Source organism: Melanostigma gelatinosum (genome assembly GCF_949748355.1).
Source record: "Melanostigma gelatinosum genome assembly, chromosome: 7".
NCBI classification, from domain to species: domain Eukaryota; kingdom Metazoa; phylum Chordata; class Actinopteri; order Perciformes; family Zoarcidae; genus Melanostigma; species Melanostigma gelatinosum.
The window spans coordinates 1,294,261-1,309,994 of record NC_136640.1 but is presented as its reverse complement, the minus strand read 5'-3'; the positions used below and the strand labels follow the sequence as shown (position 1 = coordinate 1,309,994).

General features: G+C 44.3%; 1 protein-coding gene across 2 annotated transcripts in view; it reads left to right on the top strand.

Annotated features, from left to right (window-relative positions):
- The window catches only part of LOC306779823 (fibroblast growth factor 12-like), a gene marked incomplete at its 5' end in the record, with an annotated part of 25,208 nt that extends 12,070 nt beyond the window's left edge, over nucleotides 1-13,138 (top strand). The window contains 5 exons of one of the 2 annotated variants that reach the window (XM_079271845.1): nucleotides 2,693-2,891; nucleotides 5,899-6,006; nucleotides 7,841-7,944; nucleotides 10,997-11,195; nucleotides 12,947-13,138. In XM_079271845.1, the coding sequence (XP_079127971.1) occupies nucleotides 2,693-2,891; nucleotides 5,899-6,006; nucleotides 7,841-7,944; nucleotides 10,997-11,195; nucleotides 12,947-13,107 (771 nt within the window). In that variant the 3' untranslated portion in view covers nucleotides 13,108-13,138. Of the gene's footprint in view, nucleotides 1-2,692; nucleotides 2,892-5,898; nucleotides 6,007-7,840; nucleotides 7,945-10,996; nucleotides 11,196-12,946 lie in introns of those variants that run through there. The other variant, XM_079271846.1, reaches the window with a different exon arrangement.
- Between the last annotated feature and the right edge of the window lie 2,596 nt (nucleotides 13,139-15,734).

The following is a 15,734-nucleotide window of genomic DNA, read 5'->3' as shown; positions in this document are numbered from 1 at the left end:
ACACCCAGTGCGTGTGTGTGCGTGTGTGTGTGTGTGCGTGTGTGTGTGTGTGTGTGTGTGTGTGTGTGTGTGCGTGTAGATATGAAGTTATCACACCGACATTATTCAGCAGTCCTGAACTAAAAGACCAGGATGGGTCCTGGTCCACCTGTGATCCTCCTCAGTCCTTGTTTATGTGCAGCACTGGTATCATGGCCTTCTGAATCATAATAATAATAATGATAATACACTTAATAATAACTCGAAAAATAATAAAAATGATACTACATTTAATAATAATTATAATATCAACAATAATAATGGTCGGTCACCATCTTGGTTCAGGGTCGGTCACCATCTTGGTTCACGGGCGGTCACCATCTTGGTTCAGGGCCGGTCACCATCTTGGTTCATGGGCGGTCACCATCTTGGTTCAGGGTCGGTCACCATCTTGGTTCACGGCCGGTCACCATCTTGGTTCACGGTGGGTCACCATCTTGGTTCATGGGCGGTCACCATCTTGGTTCATGGGCGGTCACCATCTTGGTTCACGGCCGGTCACCATCTTGGTTCACGGGCGGTCACCATCTTGGCTCAGGGTCGGTCAACATCTTGGTTCATGGGCGGTCACCATCTTGGTTCACGCCGGTCACCATCTTGGTTCAGGGTCGGTCACCATCTTGGTTCATGGGCGGTCACCATCTTGGTTCACGGCCGGTCACCATCTTGGTTCACGGGCGGTCACCATCTTGGCTCAGGGTCGGTCAACATCTTGGTTCATGGGCGGTCACCATCTTGGTTCACGCCGGTCACCATCTTGGTTCAAGGGCGATCACCATCTTGGTTCACGCCGGTCACCATCTTGGTTCACGGTCGGTCACCATCTTGGTTCAAGGGCGATCACCATCTTGGTTCAAGGACGGTCACTATCTTGGTTCATGGGCGGTCACCATCTTGGTTCAAGGACGGTCACCATCTTGGTTCATGGGCGGTCACCATCTTGGTTCAAGGACGGTCAACATCTTGGTTCATGGGCGGTCACCATCTTGGTTCAGGGTCGGTCACCATCTTGGTTCATGGGCGGTCACCATCTTGGTTCAAGGACGGTCAACATCTTGGTTCATGGGCGGTCACCATCTTGGTTCAGGGTCGGTCACCATCTTGGTTCATGGGCGGTCACCATCTTGGTTCAAGGACGGTCAACATCTTGGTTCATGGGCGGTCACCATCTTGGTTCAGGGTCGGTCACCATCTTGGTTCATGGGCGGTCACCATCTTGGTTCAAGGACGGTCACCATCTTGGTTCATGGGCGGTCACCATCTTGGTTCAAGGATGGTCACCATCTTGGTTCATGGACGGTCAACGTCTTGGTTCATGGTCGGTCACCATCAAGAGTTTTCTCTGTTTTTTGAATTCTCCGCTCGCCGTGGAGTCGTGAGAGGAAAACAAAGTTTTCTTTAAGAATTCAAGGTACCACAGGGTGAGTTATTGATATACAAACGGTTTATTTCAGGTTAAAGTCGTCCTTTAAAGCAGCGTCCTTTCTCTCTCTCTCTCACTTTCTCTCACTCTCTCTGTCTTTCTCTCTCTCTCTCTCTCTCTGTCTCTCTTTCTTTCTCTCTCTCTCTGTCGCTCTTTCTTTCTCTCTCTCTCTGTCGCTCTTTCTTTCTCTCTCTCTCTCTCTCTCACTCTCTGTCTCTCTTTCCCCCCCTCTGTCTCTCATCACATTCCGTATCGCTCAGGCTGAGAGGAGGAGGAGGAGGAGGAGAGGATGAGGCAGGAGGAATCAGAATAGAGTCGCTGTGTAACCTGCTGCTGTACGTCTCTTCTGGATTCTCTCTGGGATTGTTCTGAACCTCGTCTGGTTTGTTGGACCGTCGTGGATTTTGATTCTCTGAAGACGTTTCTGTAACTATTTGATGAGCTGAAGATGAAGACGAACCAAACATCCTGAGAGACGAGTAGACGGGTCATCAGAGAATCCGTCAGCTCCATGTGCTTCTATCGGAGAGTCTAGCAAAGCCTGAGATGCAAACCGATCAATTACCCAGCATGCATTGTGGATTTTTCACCGATACGTGCTGCCGTTTGTCGTGTTTAAAACGAGGAACCGTGGCTTTATTCGAACCGCTGCCTTAAAGACTCAGAAGAAGGTTTTGACATCCAAACTCATTCATTTATTTATTCATATCTAATCAAGAATTAGAGGCTCAAATTGACTTCACTTGTAAACTTCTGCTTTATTTGACGTAACAACATACAAACCGTTCAAATGACAATCATATTTAATAATTCTTCATCTGTGAAAGGTTCTAGAGGTTTTAAAGTTCTTGTGATTGATGATTACAGGCTACAGGATGTGAACTCACATGGCAAAAAAACATCAAATGAAAAAGTCACCTTTCACCTGAAGAAGAAATGACGTCTACAGTCGGACTGAAACGCTTCAAACACACAGGATTTAACTTTCTGTCATTCTGAAGCATTTCATAATTCTTTAAGTGTCTCTTATGAACATAGAAATGTAAATACCAGCTGTTCTGAGGGGTCTGGATTCAGTTCCTCATGATGGAGCGACTGTAACCAGACTCAGTGTCACCAGTTTGGGACTAAAAGTAGCCGAGCGTCCTCTGAGACTCAAAGGACCCGAGCAGCAGGTATATATATACACATCTTCCCCCCGGTGGCTCCGCCCCTTCTCTCGGGGGGGAGATGGCGGCGGCCATCGCCAGCTCCCTGATCCGACAGAAGCGTCAGGCCCGAGAGTCCAACAACGAGAAGGTCGCCACCAACAAGAAACGCACGAGTCCCACCAAAGACCCGAGGTCTCTGTGCGACAGACACATCTTCAGTGTCTTCAGCAAAGTCCGCTTCTGCAGCGGAAAGAAAAGACCCGTCAGACGAAAACCAGGTGGGTTCATGAGGACCCTGTTTACTGCTGACTCAGCTCTTACTACCAAAATAAAAGAATTAGAACCTGTTATCTTCCTAAGTATTTTAACATCTTTATCTAAACGTAACTAAGTTGTTTCCTGTGAAGACGGAAGTTTATTTTGAAAATACTTTATTTATGTAACGAGCTGAAATGGATACGTGTTGCTGGACTTCTTTAACTTCTCCAACAGAATCGCTGAGTCACTTCAACCTCAACTTCACTACTTTGTCTTCTTTTTTTAATCTTTCATCAAATCGTTAACATTTATTTCACTACTTTGTTGTTAGTGAACGATGGAGGTCATGATTTTAACAAACGTTCTCCTGTTGAGAACGTCAAAGCTTCATGTGTTAAAGCTGCATTCTCTCTAATGTCCACCAGGGGGCGACTCCTCTGGTTGTATAGAAGTCTATGAGGAAATTACTCTACTTCTCTCTTGATTTATTACCTCAGTAAACATTGTAAACATGAGTTTATGTCTCAATCTCTAGTTTCAAGTCTTCTTCAATACAGCATGATGTTCATTTAGTACATTATGGTCCATTTAGAGTCACACAGACCATAAAGCAGGGGATGCTTTAGGGCGGGGCTACTGTGATTGACAGGTCGGTACTACAGTGTTGTCCGTGTTTTCGTCAGCTGTGAAGTAAGCAGCTTCAGGACTTTTATTGTGAAGCAGCTTCAGGACTTTTATTGTGAAGCAGCTTCAGGACTTTTATTGTGAAGCATCTTTAAGACTTTTACTGTGAAACAGCTTCAGGACCTTTATTGTGAAGCAGCTTCAGGACCTTTATTGTGAAGCAGCTTTCTGACTTATTGTGAAGCAGCTTTAGGACTTTTATTGTGAAGCAACTTTCGGACTTTTGTTGTGAAGCAGCTTCAGGACTTTTATTGTGAAGCAACTTTCGGACTTTTATTGTGAAGCAGCTTTAGGGCTTTTACTGTGAAGCAGCTTTAGGACTTTTACTGTGAAGCAGCTTTAGGACTTTTATTGTGAAGCAGCTTTAGGACTTTTACTGTGAAGCAACTTTCGGACTTTTACTGTGAAGCAACTTTCTGACTTTTATTGTGAAGCAGCTTTAGGGCTTTTACTGTGAAGCAACTTTCGGACTTTTACTGTGAAGCAACTTTCGGACATTTATTGTGAAGCAGCTTCAGGACCTTTATTGTGAAGCAACTTTCGGACTTTTATTGTGAAGCAGCTTCAGGACCTTTATTGTGAAGCAACTTTCGGACTTTTATTGTGAAGCAGCTTTAGGGCTTTTACTGTGAAGCAGCTTTAGGGCTTTTACTGTGAAGCAGCTTTAGGGCTTTTACTGTGAAGCAGCTTTAGAGCTTTTACTGTGAAGCAGCTTTAGGACTTTTATTGTGAAGCAACTTTCGGACTTTTATTGTGAAGCCGCTTTAGGGCTTTTATTGTGAAGCCGCTTTAGGGCTTTTATTGTGAAGCAGCTTTAGGACTATTACTGTGAAGCAGCTTTAGGACTTTTATTGTGAAGCAACTTTCTGACTTTTATTGTGAAGCAGCTTTAGGGCTTTTACTGTGAAGCAGCTTTAGGACTTTTACTGTGAAGCAGCTTTAGGACTTTTACTGTGAAGCAGCTTTAGGACTTTTATTGTGAAGCAGCTTTAGGACTTTTACTGTGAAGCAGCTTCAGGGCTTTTACTGTGAAGTTGTGAGCTATTGTCTCTTTTGTTTTGGAGTTTGTGGACACGTCTGTCTGTCCACCTGTCTGTTTCTCAGTGTGGAGGTTAAGTAGCACAGCAGCCTGCTCCACATTAGCTTCTCTGTGTTCTATTTCAGCAGCTTCTGTCCCACATTGACGAGAGGAGATGAAATGTGATAACGGTGGAAGAGAGGAGATGAAGTGTGATAATGGTGGAAGACAGGAGATGAAGTGTGATAACGGTGGAAGATAGGAGATGAAGTGTGATAACGGTGAACGAGAGGAGATGAAGTGTGATAACGGTGAACAAGAGGAGATGAAGTGTGATAACGGTGAACGAGAGGAGATGAAGTGTGATAACGGTGAACGAGAGGAGATGAAGTGTGGTAACAGTGGAAGATAGGAGATGAAGTGTGATAACGGTGGAAGAGAGGAGATGAAGTGTGATAACGGTGAACGAGAGGAGATGAAGTGTGATAACGGTGGAAGATAGGAGATGAAGTGTGATAACGGTGGAAGATAGGAGATGAAGTGTGATAACGGTGAACGAGAGGAGATGAAGTGTGATAACGGTGAACGAGAGGAGATGAAGTGTGATAACGGTGAACGAGAGGAGATGAAGTGTGATCACGGTGAACGAGAGGAGATGAAGTGTGATAACGGTGAACGAGAGGAGATGAAGTGTGATAACGGTGAACGAGAGGAGATGAAGTGTGATCACGGTGAACGAGAGGAGATGAAGTGTGATCACGGTGAACGAGAGGAGATGAAGTGTGATCACGGTGAACGAGAGGAGATGAAGTGTGATAACGGTGAAAGAGCGGAGATGAAGTGTGATAACGGTGAACGAGAGGAGATGAAGTGTGATAACGGTGAACGAGAGGAGATGAAGTGTGATAACGGTGAACGAGAGGAGATGAAGTGTGATCACGGTGAACGAGAGGAGATGAAGTGTGATAACGGTGAAAGAGCGGAGATGAAGTGTGATAACGGTGAACGAGAGGAGATGAAGTGTGATAACGGTGAAAGAGCGGAGATGAAGTGTGATAACGGTGAACGAGAGGAGATGAAGTGTGATAACGGTGAACGAGAGGAGATGAAGTGTGATAACGGTGAACGAGAGGAGATGAAGTGTGATAACGGTGAACGAGAGGAGATGAAGTGTGATCACGGTGAACGAGAGGAGATGAATAATACATGTGTTGAGAGTGGATAGATGAGGATGGTGGTCTGCAGCACGGATCTCAGACCTGCTGAGTGAGTGTTTGCATTCTTTCTGTTGTTTCTAAGTGTGTGTTGTTGATGTTGTGTTGCAGAGCAGCTGAAGGGCATCGTGACGCGTCTCTTCAGCGAGCAGGGCTTCTACCTGCAGATGCAGCCTGATGGAGCCATCAGTGGAAACAAGGACGAGAACAGCGACAACAGTGAGTCTCAACCAGTTTTAATTCAAAGCTTCTAACTCGTCTCTATGGCCTCTGTGTTGACAACACGAACACATATATATTTTATCTGATGTCGGCTTTAAAGGTCTCTCCAAACTACACGAGTGGGAGGAGGTGAAAACAGAGTAGATCTTAAAATAGCCCTACCTACATATGAGCTCACCTGGAGGCTCAAGAGAAACAATGGAGATGAGACAAGTTCCAGAAACAGACTCCGGTAATAATCCCTGTTTCTAGAAATGCTTCTGTAACGTTGACGAAGAAGAGAAGAAGAGTTCACACAGGGAAGAAGAAGCTCTTCATTTTTACACTTCCTGTTGCCATCATCGTCCTCGTCATCTTCATCAGCAGTGACCTCAGTGTTTGATGAAGAGGTTGCTGATAAAATTCATCTTTTTTTGTCGGCGCTCCTTTTAGTGCTGCAGCTTCTCTACAATGTCTGTTTCCAAAATGTTATTATTTTATTTATTTCTATTCCACATGTTTCTCTCTTGTGCAAATGTAAAATATGATTAATTAGGTGAGGAAGGACGGGGCAAGTGAGGTCCAGCAGGTGAGGGAGAGTACTGGAGGACAGGTGGAGGCAGGTGGGGAGGTGGCCATGGAAGCAGACGAGGAGCAGCTCAAGGCCCCTCAGCTGAAGAGGAAACAGAGAAGAGACAGAGGAAGCTCACAGGCCAAGAAAGTGGCAACTACAGAAAGTGGAGGAGCAGCCGAGTGTGAGTCCAGGCCGGAAGAGGACCCTGAGTCCGGTTGGGAGGACTCTGAGTCCAGTCAGGAGGAGAACTCTGCTGTAAACAGTGAGCCCTCTACACACGGTGCTGGCAGCTCTCGGGGCTCTGGAGGCTACAGCGTGGAGGAGATCAAGGAGTTTCTGAGGAGGAGTAAGAACGTGAGAAAAGTCAGAGTGGAGGACTACCTCTCTGACAAGGAGCAGCTCTCCAGCTCTGCCAGGTCTCACATGAGGAGCAAGGACAGAGGAGGTCTCACGAAGCAGGAAGGATACAGACTCAAGAAAATAGTTCACAAAGTGAACAGAGAACTGGACAAAAGTGGGCGCTGAGTGAGAGTCAGATCTCAGCCTGCAGACAATTACAGACACGTTCATGTGTGTTGGACCTGATTTGTTCAACCGTTTTAAATGATAACGTATCGTGTTGTCCAGAAAATAATTCGGTTTGTTTTGAGTAACAGTAGAACTCTGTAAATGGAACTTAACACAAACAAATAAAGATATATTAAACCTCTCTCCCTCTCTCTCTGTGTCTCTCTCTCTCTCTCTCTCTCTCTCTCTCTCTCCCTCCCTGTCTCTGTGTCTCTGTCTCTCTCTCTCTCTCCCTCCCTGTCTCTGTGTCTCTGTCTCTCTCTGTCTCTCTCTCTCTCTGTGTCTCTGTCTCTCTCTCTCTCTCTCTCTCTCTCTCTCTCCCTCCCTGTCTCTGTGTCTCTGTCTCTCTCTCTCTCCCTCCCTGTCTCTGTGTCTCTGTCTCTCTCTGTCTCTCTCTCTCTCTGTGTCTCTGTCTCTCTCTGTGTGTCTCTCTCTGTCTCTGTGTCTCTGTCTCTCTCTCTCCCTCCCTGTCTCTGTGTCTCTGTCTCTCTCTCCCTCTGTGGCTCTCCCTCTCTCTCTCTGTCTCTCTCTCCCTCCCTGTCTCTGTGTCTCTGTCTGTCTCTCTCTCTGTGTGTCTCTCTCTCCCTCCCTGTCTCTGTGTCTCTGTCTGTCTCTCTCTCTGTGTGTCTCTCTCTCCCTCTGTGTCTCTCTCTCTGTGTCTCTCTCCCTGTCTCTCCCTCCCTGTCTCTGTCTCTCTCTCCCTCCCTGTAGCTCTGTTTAATCTGATCCCAGTAGGTTTGAGGGTTGTGGCCATGCAGGGAGTGAAGGCTGGACTCTACGTGGCCATGAACGCAGAGGGATTCCTCTATACATCAGTAAGAAAACCTGTCTGTCTACCTGTCTGTCTTCATTTTGTTTTGGAGGTTTCTTCTCAAAATTCAGCAGCTTAAAATCATGTCGGGCTGCAAGCAGTAAAATATGCAATGTGTGATCAACTTTTAGGATCTTGTGCTGACACATTTACATTTATATTAAAAGGTTAAGATGTCCCTGGTTGCACCTGTTTGAACAGACTTGAATGGAATAAATGGATTCTTTCTTCATTTCTTTTGAAGTAGACTTTTACTTCTTCTGTGAATTAGACATAGTGGTATTCAGTGGTATTTTTGTATGTAAAATACAAACATTCCACATCGTGGTACATAAAATACTCTGTTTAGTTTAGAAACTATTAATAATAGTTAATAATGATAACAATGAACAGGACGGCCCTGATCAGTCTACAGTGTAAACCAGCTCCAGTCGTTGCTGCTTCGCCTCACTGAGTCCGTCCTCCATCAATAATTCATGTCTGCTTCTTCCATAAAACTTTAAAATGCAATTCTTCAGTCGCCTTGTGCGCAGCATAAGAAACGAGATGGAGGAAGAGAGGGATGATGAGGATGAGACTTTAGATCTGTGTAAACAGGAAGGAGGCGACCTCAGGCAGCTTTTCTCTGTCAGACAGGAAGCTTTGTTTCAAAGACAGTTTGTTATGAATTCAATGTTCATGTCCAGGAAGCGTAATAGTGAGGTGACCCTACTGCTGCTACTCTACTGAACATGGCTAATAATGAATGAGAAAAACATCCCGTTATTCCAATATTATTCCAAGATGCTAACCGCCCCTCCACCCTTTGGACATTTTCTATATTTGTATATTTTGTGGTACCAATTTTTAGTGGTTAGTTAATAAATGAAACAAAATACAAGCAGTATATTTGTTATCTTTTAATGTCTGAATGAATAAGAGTTATCATTTTATTTAGGTGTAATTACAACTAGGAGTGCTGAGGAAAGTGCTGAGTGCAGAGGAAAATATTGCACTTTTTACTTCACTACATTTATCTGGTAACTTTAGTTACTTTGCAATTCTTATTATTGATACAAAATAAATGCAACAAATAAATGATTATGTTACATTATAGCTTAAGATAAAATTGTATTGATCCCTTGGTGAAATTCACAAGCACCCAGCAGTATATTCATACATAACAAAGCAAATAAATGAGCTTCAACTTTATTTATTAATAAAATATATATTACTCTACATAATGAGTACTTTGTCTCTTGGTACTTTAAGTACATTTTGATGCTTTTGATGAATTATTTTAAACTCTCATTGAAGTCACGTTTTGAATGCAGGACTTTGACCTATTACAGAGTATTTTTACACTGTGGTATTAGTACTTTTACTGAAGTAAAAAATCTTCCATAGCTGCTTGTTGATACCAGGTGGAAATGCATAGGCCTGTGATCAGACGTCATTATCCAGTTCACATATTTACTAAATAACACAATATAATGTTAAATTGTTGTGTTGCCCGAGCGAGCCCCATTTGGGTCATGAGTACCGGTACCGAAGTTCCGAATGGACTTTTCATCAACAAATATGAAAATTGTCCAGACATGTAAAATATCGAAAAAGAGAAAACAAAGTCTGGGTAAAATCATCATGCAAGCCATTTCACACAATTATACACAGTTATACACAAACTAATTCAATACACTCGAAGATTTATCACAATATCAGGATTTTTCTCCAAAAAATCCGCCAACTATGCACCCGAAATTCATCTTTCATCACAAAGCCGGCAGCGATAATGGCGGATGGATATATGATTTCGCACGAGGGTTCGATACGGCGTCGACCCAGCGTGACCTTCCATGTGAAAATGGCCCGCATTTTTCGCCTGGACCAATCTATTTTTCGCATGGGGTTGAGCCCACCGTATCAAGATTTGTACTGACTAATGGCTCTCAACTTTCCAAATAACACCCCTGACGGCTTTCAATGGACTATTCCGCACCTAACAACGTGTCATATGATTAAATCCGCCGATCACAGGCCTTACAAATCCCACATACACACTGAGTCAGAGCAGGTTATTTTCAAGGATGAGACATATGACATCTGGAAATAGCTGAACATGGCTGAAAATGATTGCAAACTGCTTTATTACGATGTATTGAACACTCTTACTGATAAAGCAAGTGAATATATAGTTAATATGTAGTTATATAGTATATAAAATTAGAATAGAGCAGCGCAAAATCTGGTTCCAAAAATTAGAATTTGCCTTGAAATTCTGTACTCAGACCTCATTTATGCTGGCCTGCTAAGTACAATTAGCGTGGACAGACCACAAACCTGTTGTGCTCTGACTGTGGAGTATTTTTAGGCTTCAATCTGCATTATTTAAAAGAAAAAGTTCAATAAAAGTGCTTTTTTTTCAGGCGAACCTGAAACTGAAACTCTCTGACAAGAGTCTGTGGATGAAGCATTAAGTGGAGTGGCTTGCTAGGTAGCTAGCTAGCTTGCTAATGCCACCATGCTTCCATGCGGACATTACATTGGTGATAGGAAACAAGTGATGTGTCTGTGGTACATTAACATTTTCACCAAGAGAAAAGGGGTTGATAAAGAAAAACATTTATAACTTTAGTAAAAGAGAAAACCAGAAGCTTGTAGGTTCACGGCTGTTTGTTTTAAACTTAAACTGTATATGTTGGATTGTCCCTGAATGCACCAGCAATGAGACTTTTTTTGTTTTCTTTTATTTGAGTGTTTCGTGAATTATGATCTCTGGTTGCAGTTCCTCCAATGAACAATACCAACATATCACTCAGGTTTTACTCTGAATGAGGTCTAATTCAGACTAACACTTCATACATGTTCTCAACATGAATGAGTGTATGTTCTTTGACATACAAATATTCCTCTTGTTTTATTTTGGTTGACTTTTGAAAGTCCACTTCCTGTTTCTGTGTTGGTTTTCACGTGTATAAAGTAACTGACAGATGTGAGATTTACAAAAACAATCAGTGTCATTTGATTCATGATGTCCCCACTCTGCGTGTGTGCGCGTGTGTGTGTGTGTGTTTCAGGATGTGTTCACATCAGAGTGTAAGTTTAAGGAGTCGGTGTTTGAGAACTACTACGTCATCTACTCGTCCACGCAGTACCGGCAGCATGAGTCGGGCCGGGCCTGGTTCCTGGGCCTCAACAAGGACGGAGTCATCATGAAGGGGAACCGAGTGAAGAAGACCAAACCCTGCTCACACTTTGTCCCCAGACCCATCGAAGGTGAGACACACACACACCTGAGGATCACCTGCTGGCTCAGTGCCTGGTTAGCCTAGCTTAGCATCAAATACTGGAAGCACCATAGCATCAAAAGAGAACAATAACAACGTTATCGTCTGCTGCACCTGAACTCATCGTGAGTTTGTCGCCTGCTGCCCCTGAACTCATCGTGAGTTTATTACCTGTTGCCCCTGAACTCATCGTGAGTTTATTACCTGCTGCCCCTGAACTCATCGTGAGTTTATTACCTGCTGCCCCTGAACTCATCGTGAGTTTATTACCTGCTGCCCCTGAACTCATCGTGAGTTTATTACCTGCTGCCCCTGAACTCATCGTGAGTTTATTACCTGCTGCCCCTGAACTCATCGTGAGTTTATTACCTGCTGCCCCTGAACTCATCGTGAGTTTATTACCTGCTGCCCCTGAACTCATCGTGAGTTTATTACCTGCTGCCCCTGAATTCATCGTGAGTTTATTACCTGCTGCCCCTGAACTCATCGTGAGTTTATTACCTGCTGCCCCTGAACTCATCGTGAGTTTATTACCTGCTGCCCCTGAACTCATCGTGAGTTTATTACCTGCTGCCCCTGAACTCATCATGAGTTTATTACCTGCTGCCCCTGAACTCATCGTGAGTTTATTACCTGCTGCCCCTGAATTCATCGTGAGTTTATTACCTGCTGCCCCTGAACTCATCATGAGTTTATTACCTGCTGCCCCTGAACTCATCATGAGTTTATTACCTGCTGCCCCTGAACTCATCGTGAGTTTATTACCTGCTGCACCTGAATTCATCGTGAGTTTATTACCTGCTGCCCCTGAACTCATCATGAGTTTATTACCTGCTGCCCCTGAACTCATCGTGAGTTTATTACCTGCTGCCCCTGAACTCATCGTGAGTTCATTACCTGCTGCCCCTGAACTCATCGTGAGTTCATTACCTGCTGCCCCTGAACTCATCGTGAGTTTATTACCTGCTGCCCCTGAACTCATCGTGAGTTCATTACCTGCTGCCCCTGAACTCATCGTGAGTTTATTACCTGCTGCCCCTGAACTCATCGTGAGTGGGTCTTCACTCAGAGATCTGAGGTCGTCCTGCAGGAACTTCCTCTGAGTTTGAGGGCAAGCTGAAGCTCTAACATCACAGATGGAGGTTTAACAGGGAACATGAAGCTCCGCCTCTGTCTCCCCCCTCCTCCCCCATCTTCATTTAAAAATATCAGTCAAAGATCACCTTCCCCTTCCTCCTGTCCGTCTGTCCATCTTCTCCTCTTCGTCCACGTCCTTCTCCTTCAACCTCTTCAGCTCTCTGTATGTCATTTGACCTCCTCATCCTCTTTCCTCCCTCTTCTGCCTGTGTGTTACAGGTACATATACATTATATACATATTTGTTCATAATGTACAATAATATAAATATATTTGTAAATAATGTGAATATAATTGTATATAATATACATATATTTGAATAAAGTGAAGATATATTTGTAAGTAAAATAAACATTTTTGTATATCATTTTATAAATAATGGCCATATGTTTGTATTTAATAACAATATGCATATTGGCAGTACTCATCCATGCAGTCTTAATAAACTAGACATCAACGTACAGAATACATAATGAATACATGGAGAGCGTTCTAACAGTAATATCATTGTGTGGATTGACGGTGAGAGGAGTTGATGAGTTCTATGTTGTTGGAACTTCTTTGACACTGTTGATGTTTACCCCCCCCCCCCTCCCCCCTCAGTCTGCATGTATAAGGAGCCGTCGCTCCACGAGCTCGAGGAGAAGCTGCTGAAGTCGTCGCGGAGCCCAACGATCAACAGCGAGGAGCGGAGGGTGATGAAGGAGCAGGAGGAGGAGCAGGAGGAGGAGGAGGATGACCTCACAGAGCGGGACGGATTATAGCCTGCAGCACCCCCTACAGGAGGAGGAGGAGAACTCCCATTTTAACACTCCCTCTGTTCAGCAACCACGACGACAAAAACAAAGAAAACAAAAGAAGCTAAAAAACAAAAATCATAAAAAACGGGAAAAATCTTCTTCTGCTCATATAGAAATATTTAAAATGTGCCGGGGGAGGAGCGGTGGGGGGCAAAGGGGGAGGGGCTTGTTTGAAGATGAAAAAAAAAAAATCAGGACGTTGATGATGATGATTTACATTTTATGCAAAACGCCCTGCTGATACGGCGCCCGGAGGCGAGCACACCTGCTCTTCATCGCCACGTTGTAATCATCATCATCTTCACTGCCGTCACGACGATGACGAGATGTTTTTCGGAGCTGAGCGAGCGCTGAGAACTCATGGCTTTAAGCCATGTAGAACCTTTCACTTCCTTTCATTTCTTAATCAATGCAAAGACTTTCGCACTTTCAACATGCCGCGCTTCTTCTTCCGCGTGTTGTTCCGTCCAATCAGAGAGAAGTTGTTGTTTTTTCGTCTTCGTCAGCTGCACATCTCGTTCTGTTTGTTTGGGGTCTGGGTTCGGTTTCGCGGACGGAGGACCAGGTCTGCCCGGTGATCCGGGTCAAGTTGTTGTGATTTGAATACTTCCATCAGAGCTGCCGGTCTCTAAAACGTCTCTGTGCAGATTAACGTTACATTTATCTGCATGATCTTAACATTCCTGCAGCTTTAAAATCATCCATCAGCTTTTTACAGAAATCACTTCCTGTTCCTTTCTGTGAAAAGACTTGAACCTCAGAGAGATGATCCACCAACATGTTTGGTTTCTATAAGAGAAGCACACATTTCAACAAACAGACGTACTGTGTACCCTCCATAATTATCATTAGATACTAATATGAATGTGCTGCAGCTGCAATATCAAGTGGAAAAGGGTTAAATGAATACAGAGTATCAAGAAGGTGCAAAAACTCTGGAGTCTTAAAACATTGGACCTCAGATCTTTGATTAAAACTCAAATCTTCAAAATATCGTTGACGAGTTCTTCGGCATGATTCGTCTGGAGCTGGTGAAGTGATGTTGAGTGAGTTATGATCTTTATTCTTTATGATTGTAAATATAGACGGAGTAACCTGCAGACCATCACTGCTGAGGACAAAGTGATACTTAAAGATCCAGGATTTAGTTTGATGACCAAAGTATTTTCTTCTCCAGTTGAGATGAACAATAAGAAAAGATGGACATCGTGAAAAGACTGGTCTTCTGTCTCTAGAGTCTCTGGTGTCTTCAGGACTGACTGTTGGTCTTCTGTCTCTAGAGTCTCTGGGACGCTGACTGTTGGTCTTCTGTCTCTAGAGTCTCTGGTGTCTTCAGGACTCTGACTGTTGGTCTTCTGTCTCTAGAGTCTCTGGTGTCTTTAGGACGCTGACTGTTGGTCTTCTGTCTCTAGAGTCTCTGGTGTCTTCAGGACTCTGACTGTTGGTCTTCTGTCTCTAGAGTCTCTGGTGTCTTCAGGACTCTGACTGTTGGTCTTCTGTCTCTAGAGTCTCTGGTGTCTTTAGGACGCTGACTGTTGGTCTTCTGTCTCTAGAGTCTCTGGTGTCTTCAGGACTCTGACTGTTGGTCTTCTGTCTCTAGAGTCTCTGGTGTCTTTAGGACGCTGACTGTTGGTCTTCTGTCTCTAGAGTCTCTGGTGTCTTCAGGACTCTGACTGTTGGTCTTCTGTCTCTAGAGTCTCTGGTGTCTTCAGGACTCTGACTGTTGGTCTTCTGTCTCTAGAGTCTCTGGTGTCTTCAGGACTCTGACTGTTGGTCTTCTGTCTCTAGAGTCTCTGGTGTCTTCAGGACTCTGACTGTGTCTCTAGAGTCTCTGGTGTCTTCAGGACGCTGACTGTTGGTCTTCTGTCTCTAGAGTCTCTGGTGTCTTCAGGACTCTGAATGTTGGTCTTCTGTCTCTAGAGTCTCTGGTGTCTTCAGGACTCTGACTGTGTCTCTAGAGTCTCTGGTGTCTTCAGGACGCTGACTGTTGGTCTTCTGTCTCTAGAGTCTCTGGTGTCTTCAGGACTCTGAATGTTGGTCTTCTGTCTCTAGAGTCTCTGGTGTCTTTAGGACGCTGACTGTTGGTCTTCTGTCTCTAGAGTCTCTGGTGTCTTTAGGACGCTGACTGTTGGTCTTCTGTCTCTAGAGTCTCTGGTGTCTTCAGGACTCTGACTGTTGGTCTTCTGTCTCTAGAGTCTCTGGTGTCTTCAGGACGCTGACTGTTGGTCTTCTGTCTCTAGAGTCTCTGGTGTCTTTAGGATGCTGACTGTTGGTCTTCTGTCTCTAGAGTCTCTGGTGTCTTCAGGACTCTGAATGTTGGTCTTCTGTCTCTAGAGTCTCTGGTGTCTTTAGGACGCTGACTGTTGGTCTTCTGTCTCTAGAGTCTCTGGTGTCTTCAGGACTCTGAATGTTGGTCTTCTGTCTCTAGAGTCTCTGGTGTCTTTAGGACGCTGACTGTTGGTCTTCTGTCTCTAGAGTCTCTGGTGTCTTTAGGACGCTGACTGTTGGTCTTCTGTCTCTAGAGTCTCTGGTGTCTTCAGGACTCTGACTGTTGGTCTTCTGTCTCTAGAGTCTCTGGTGTCTTCAGGACG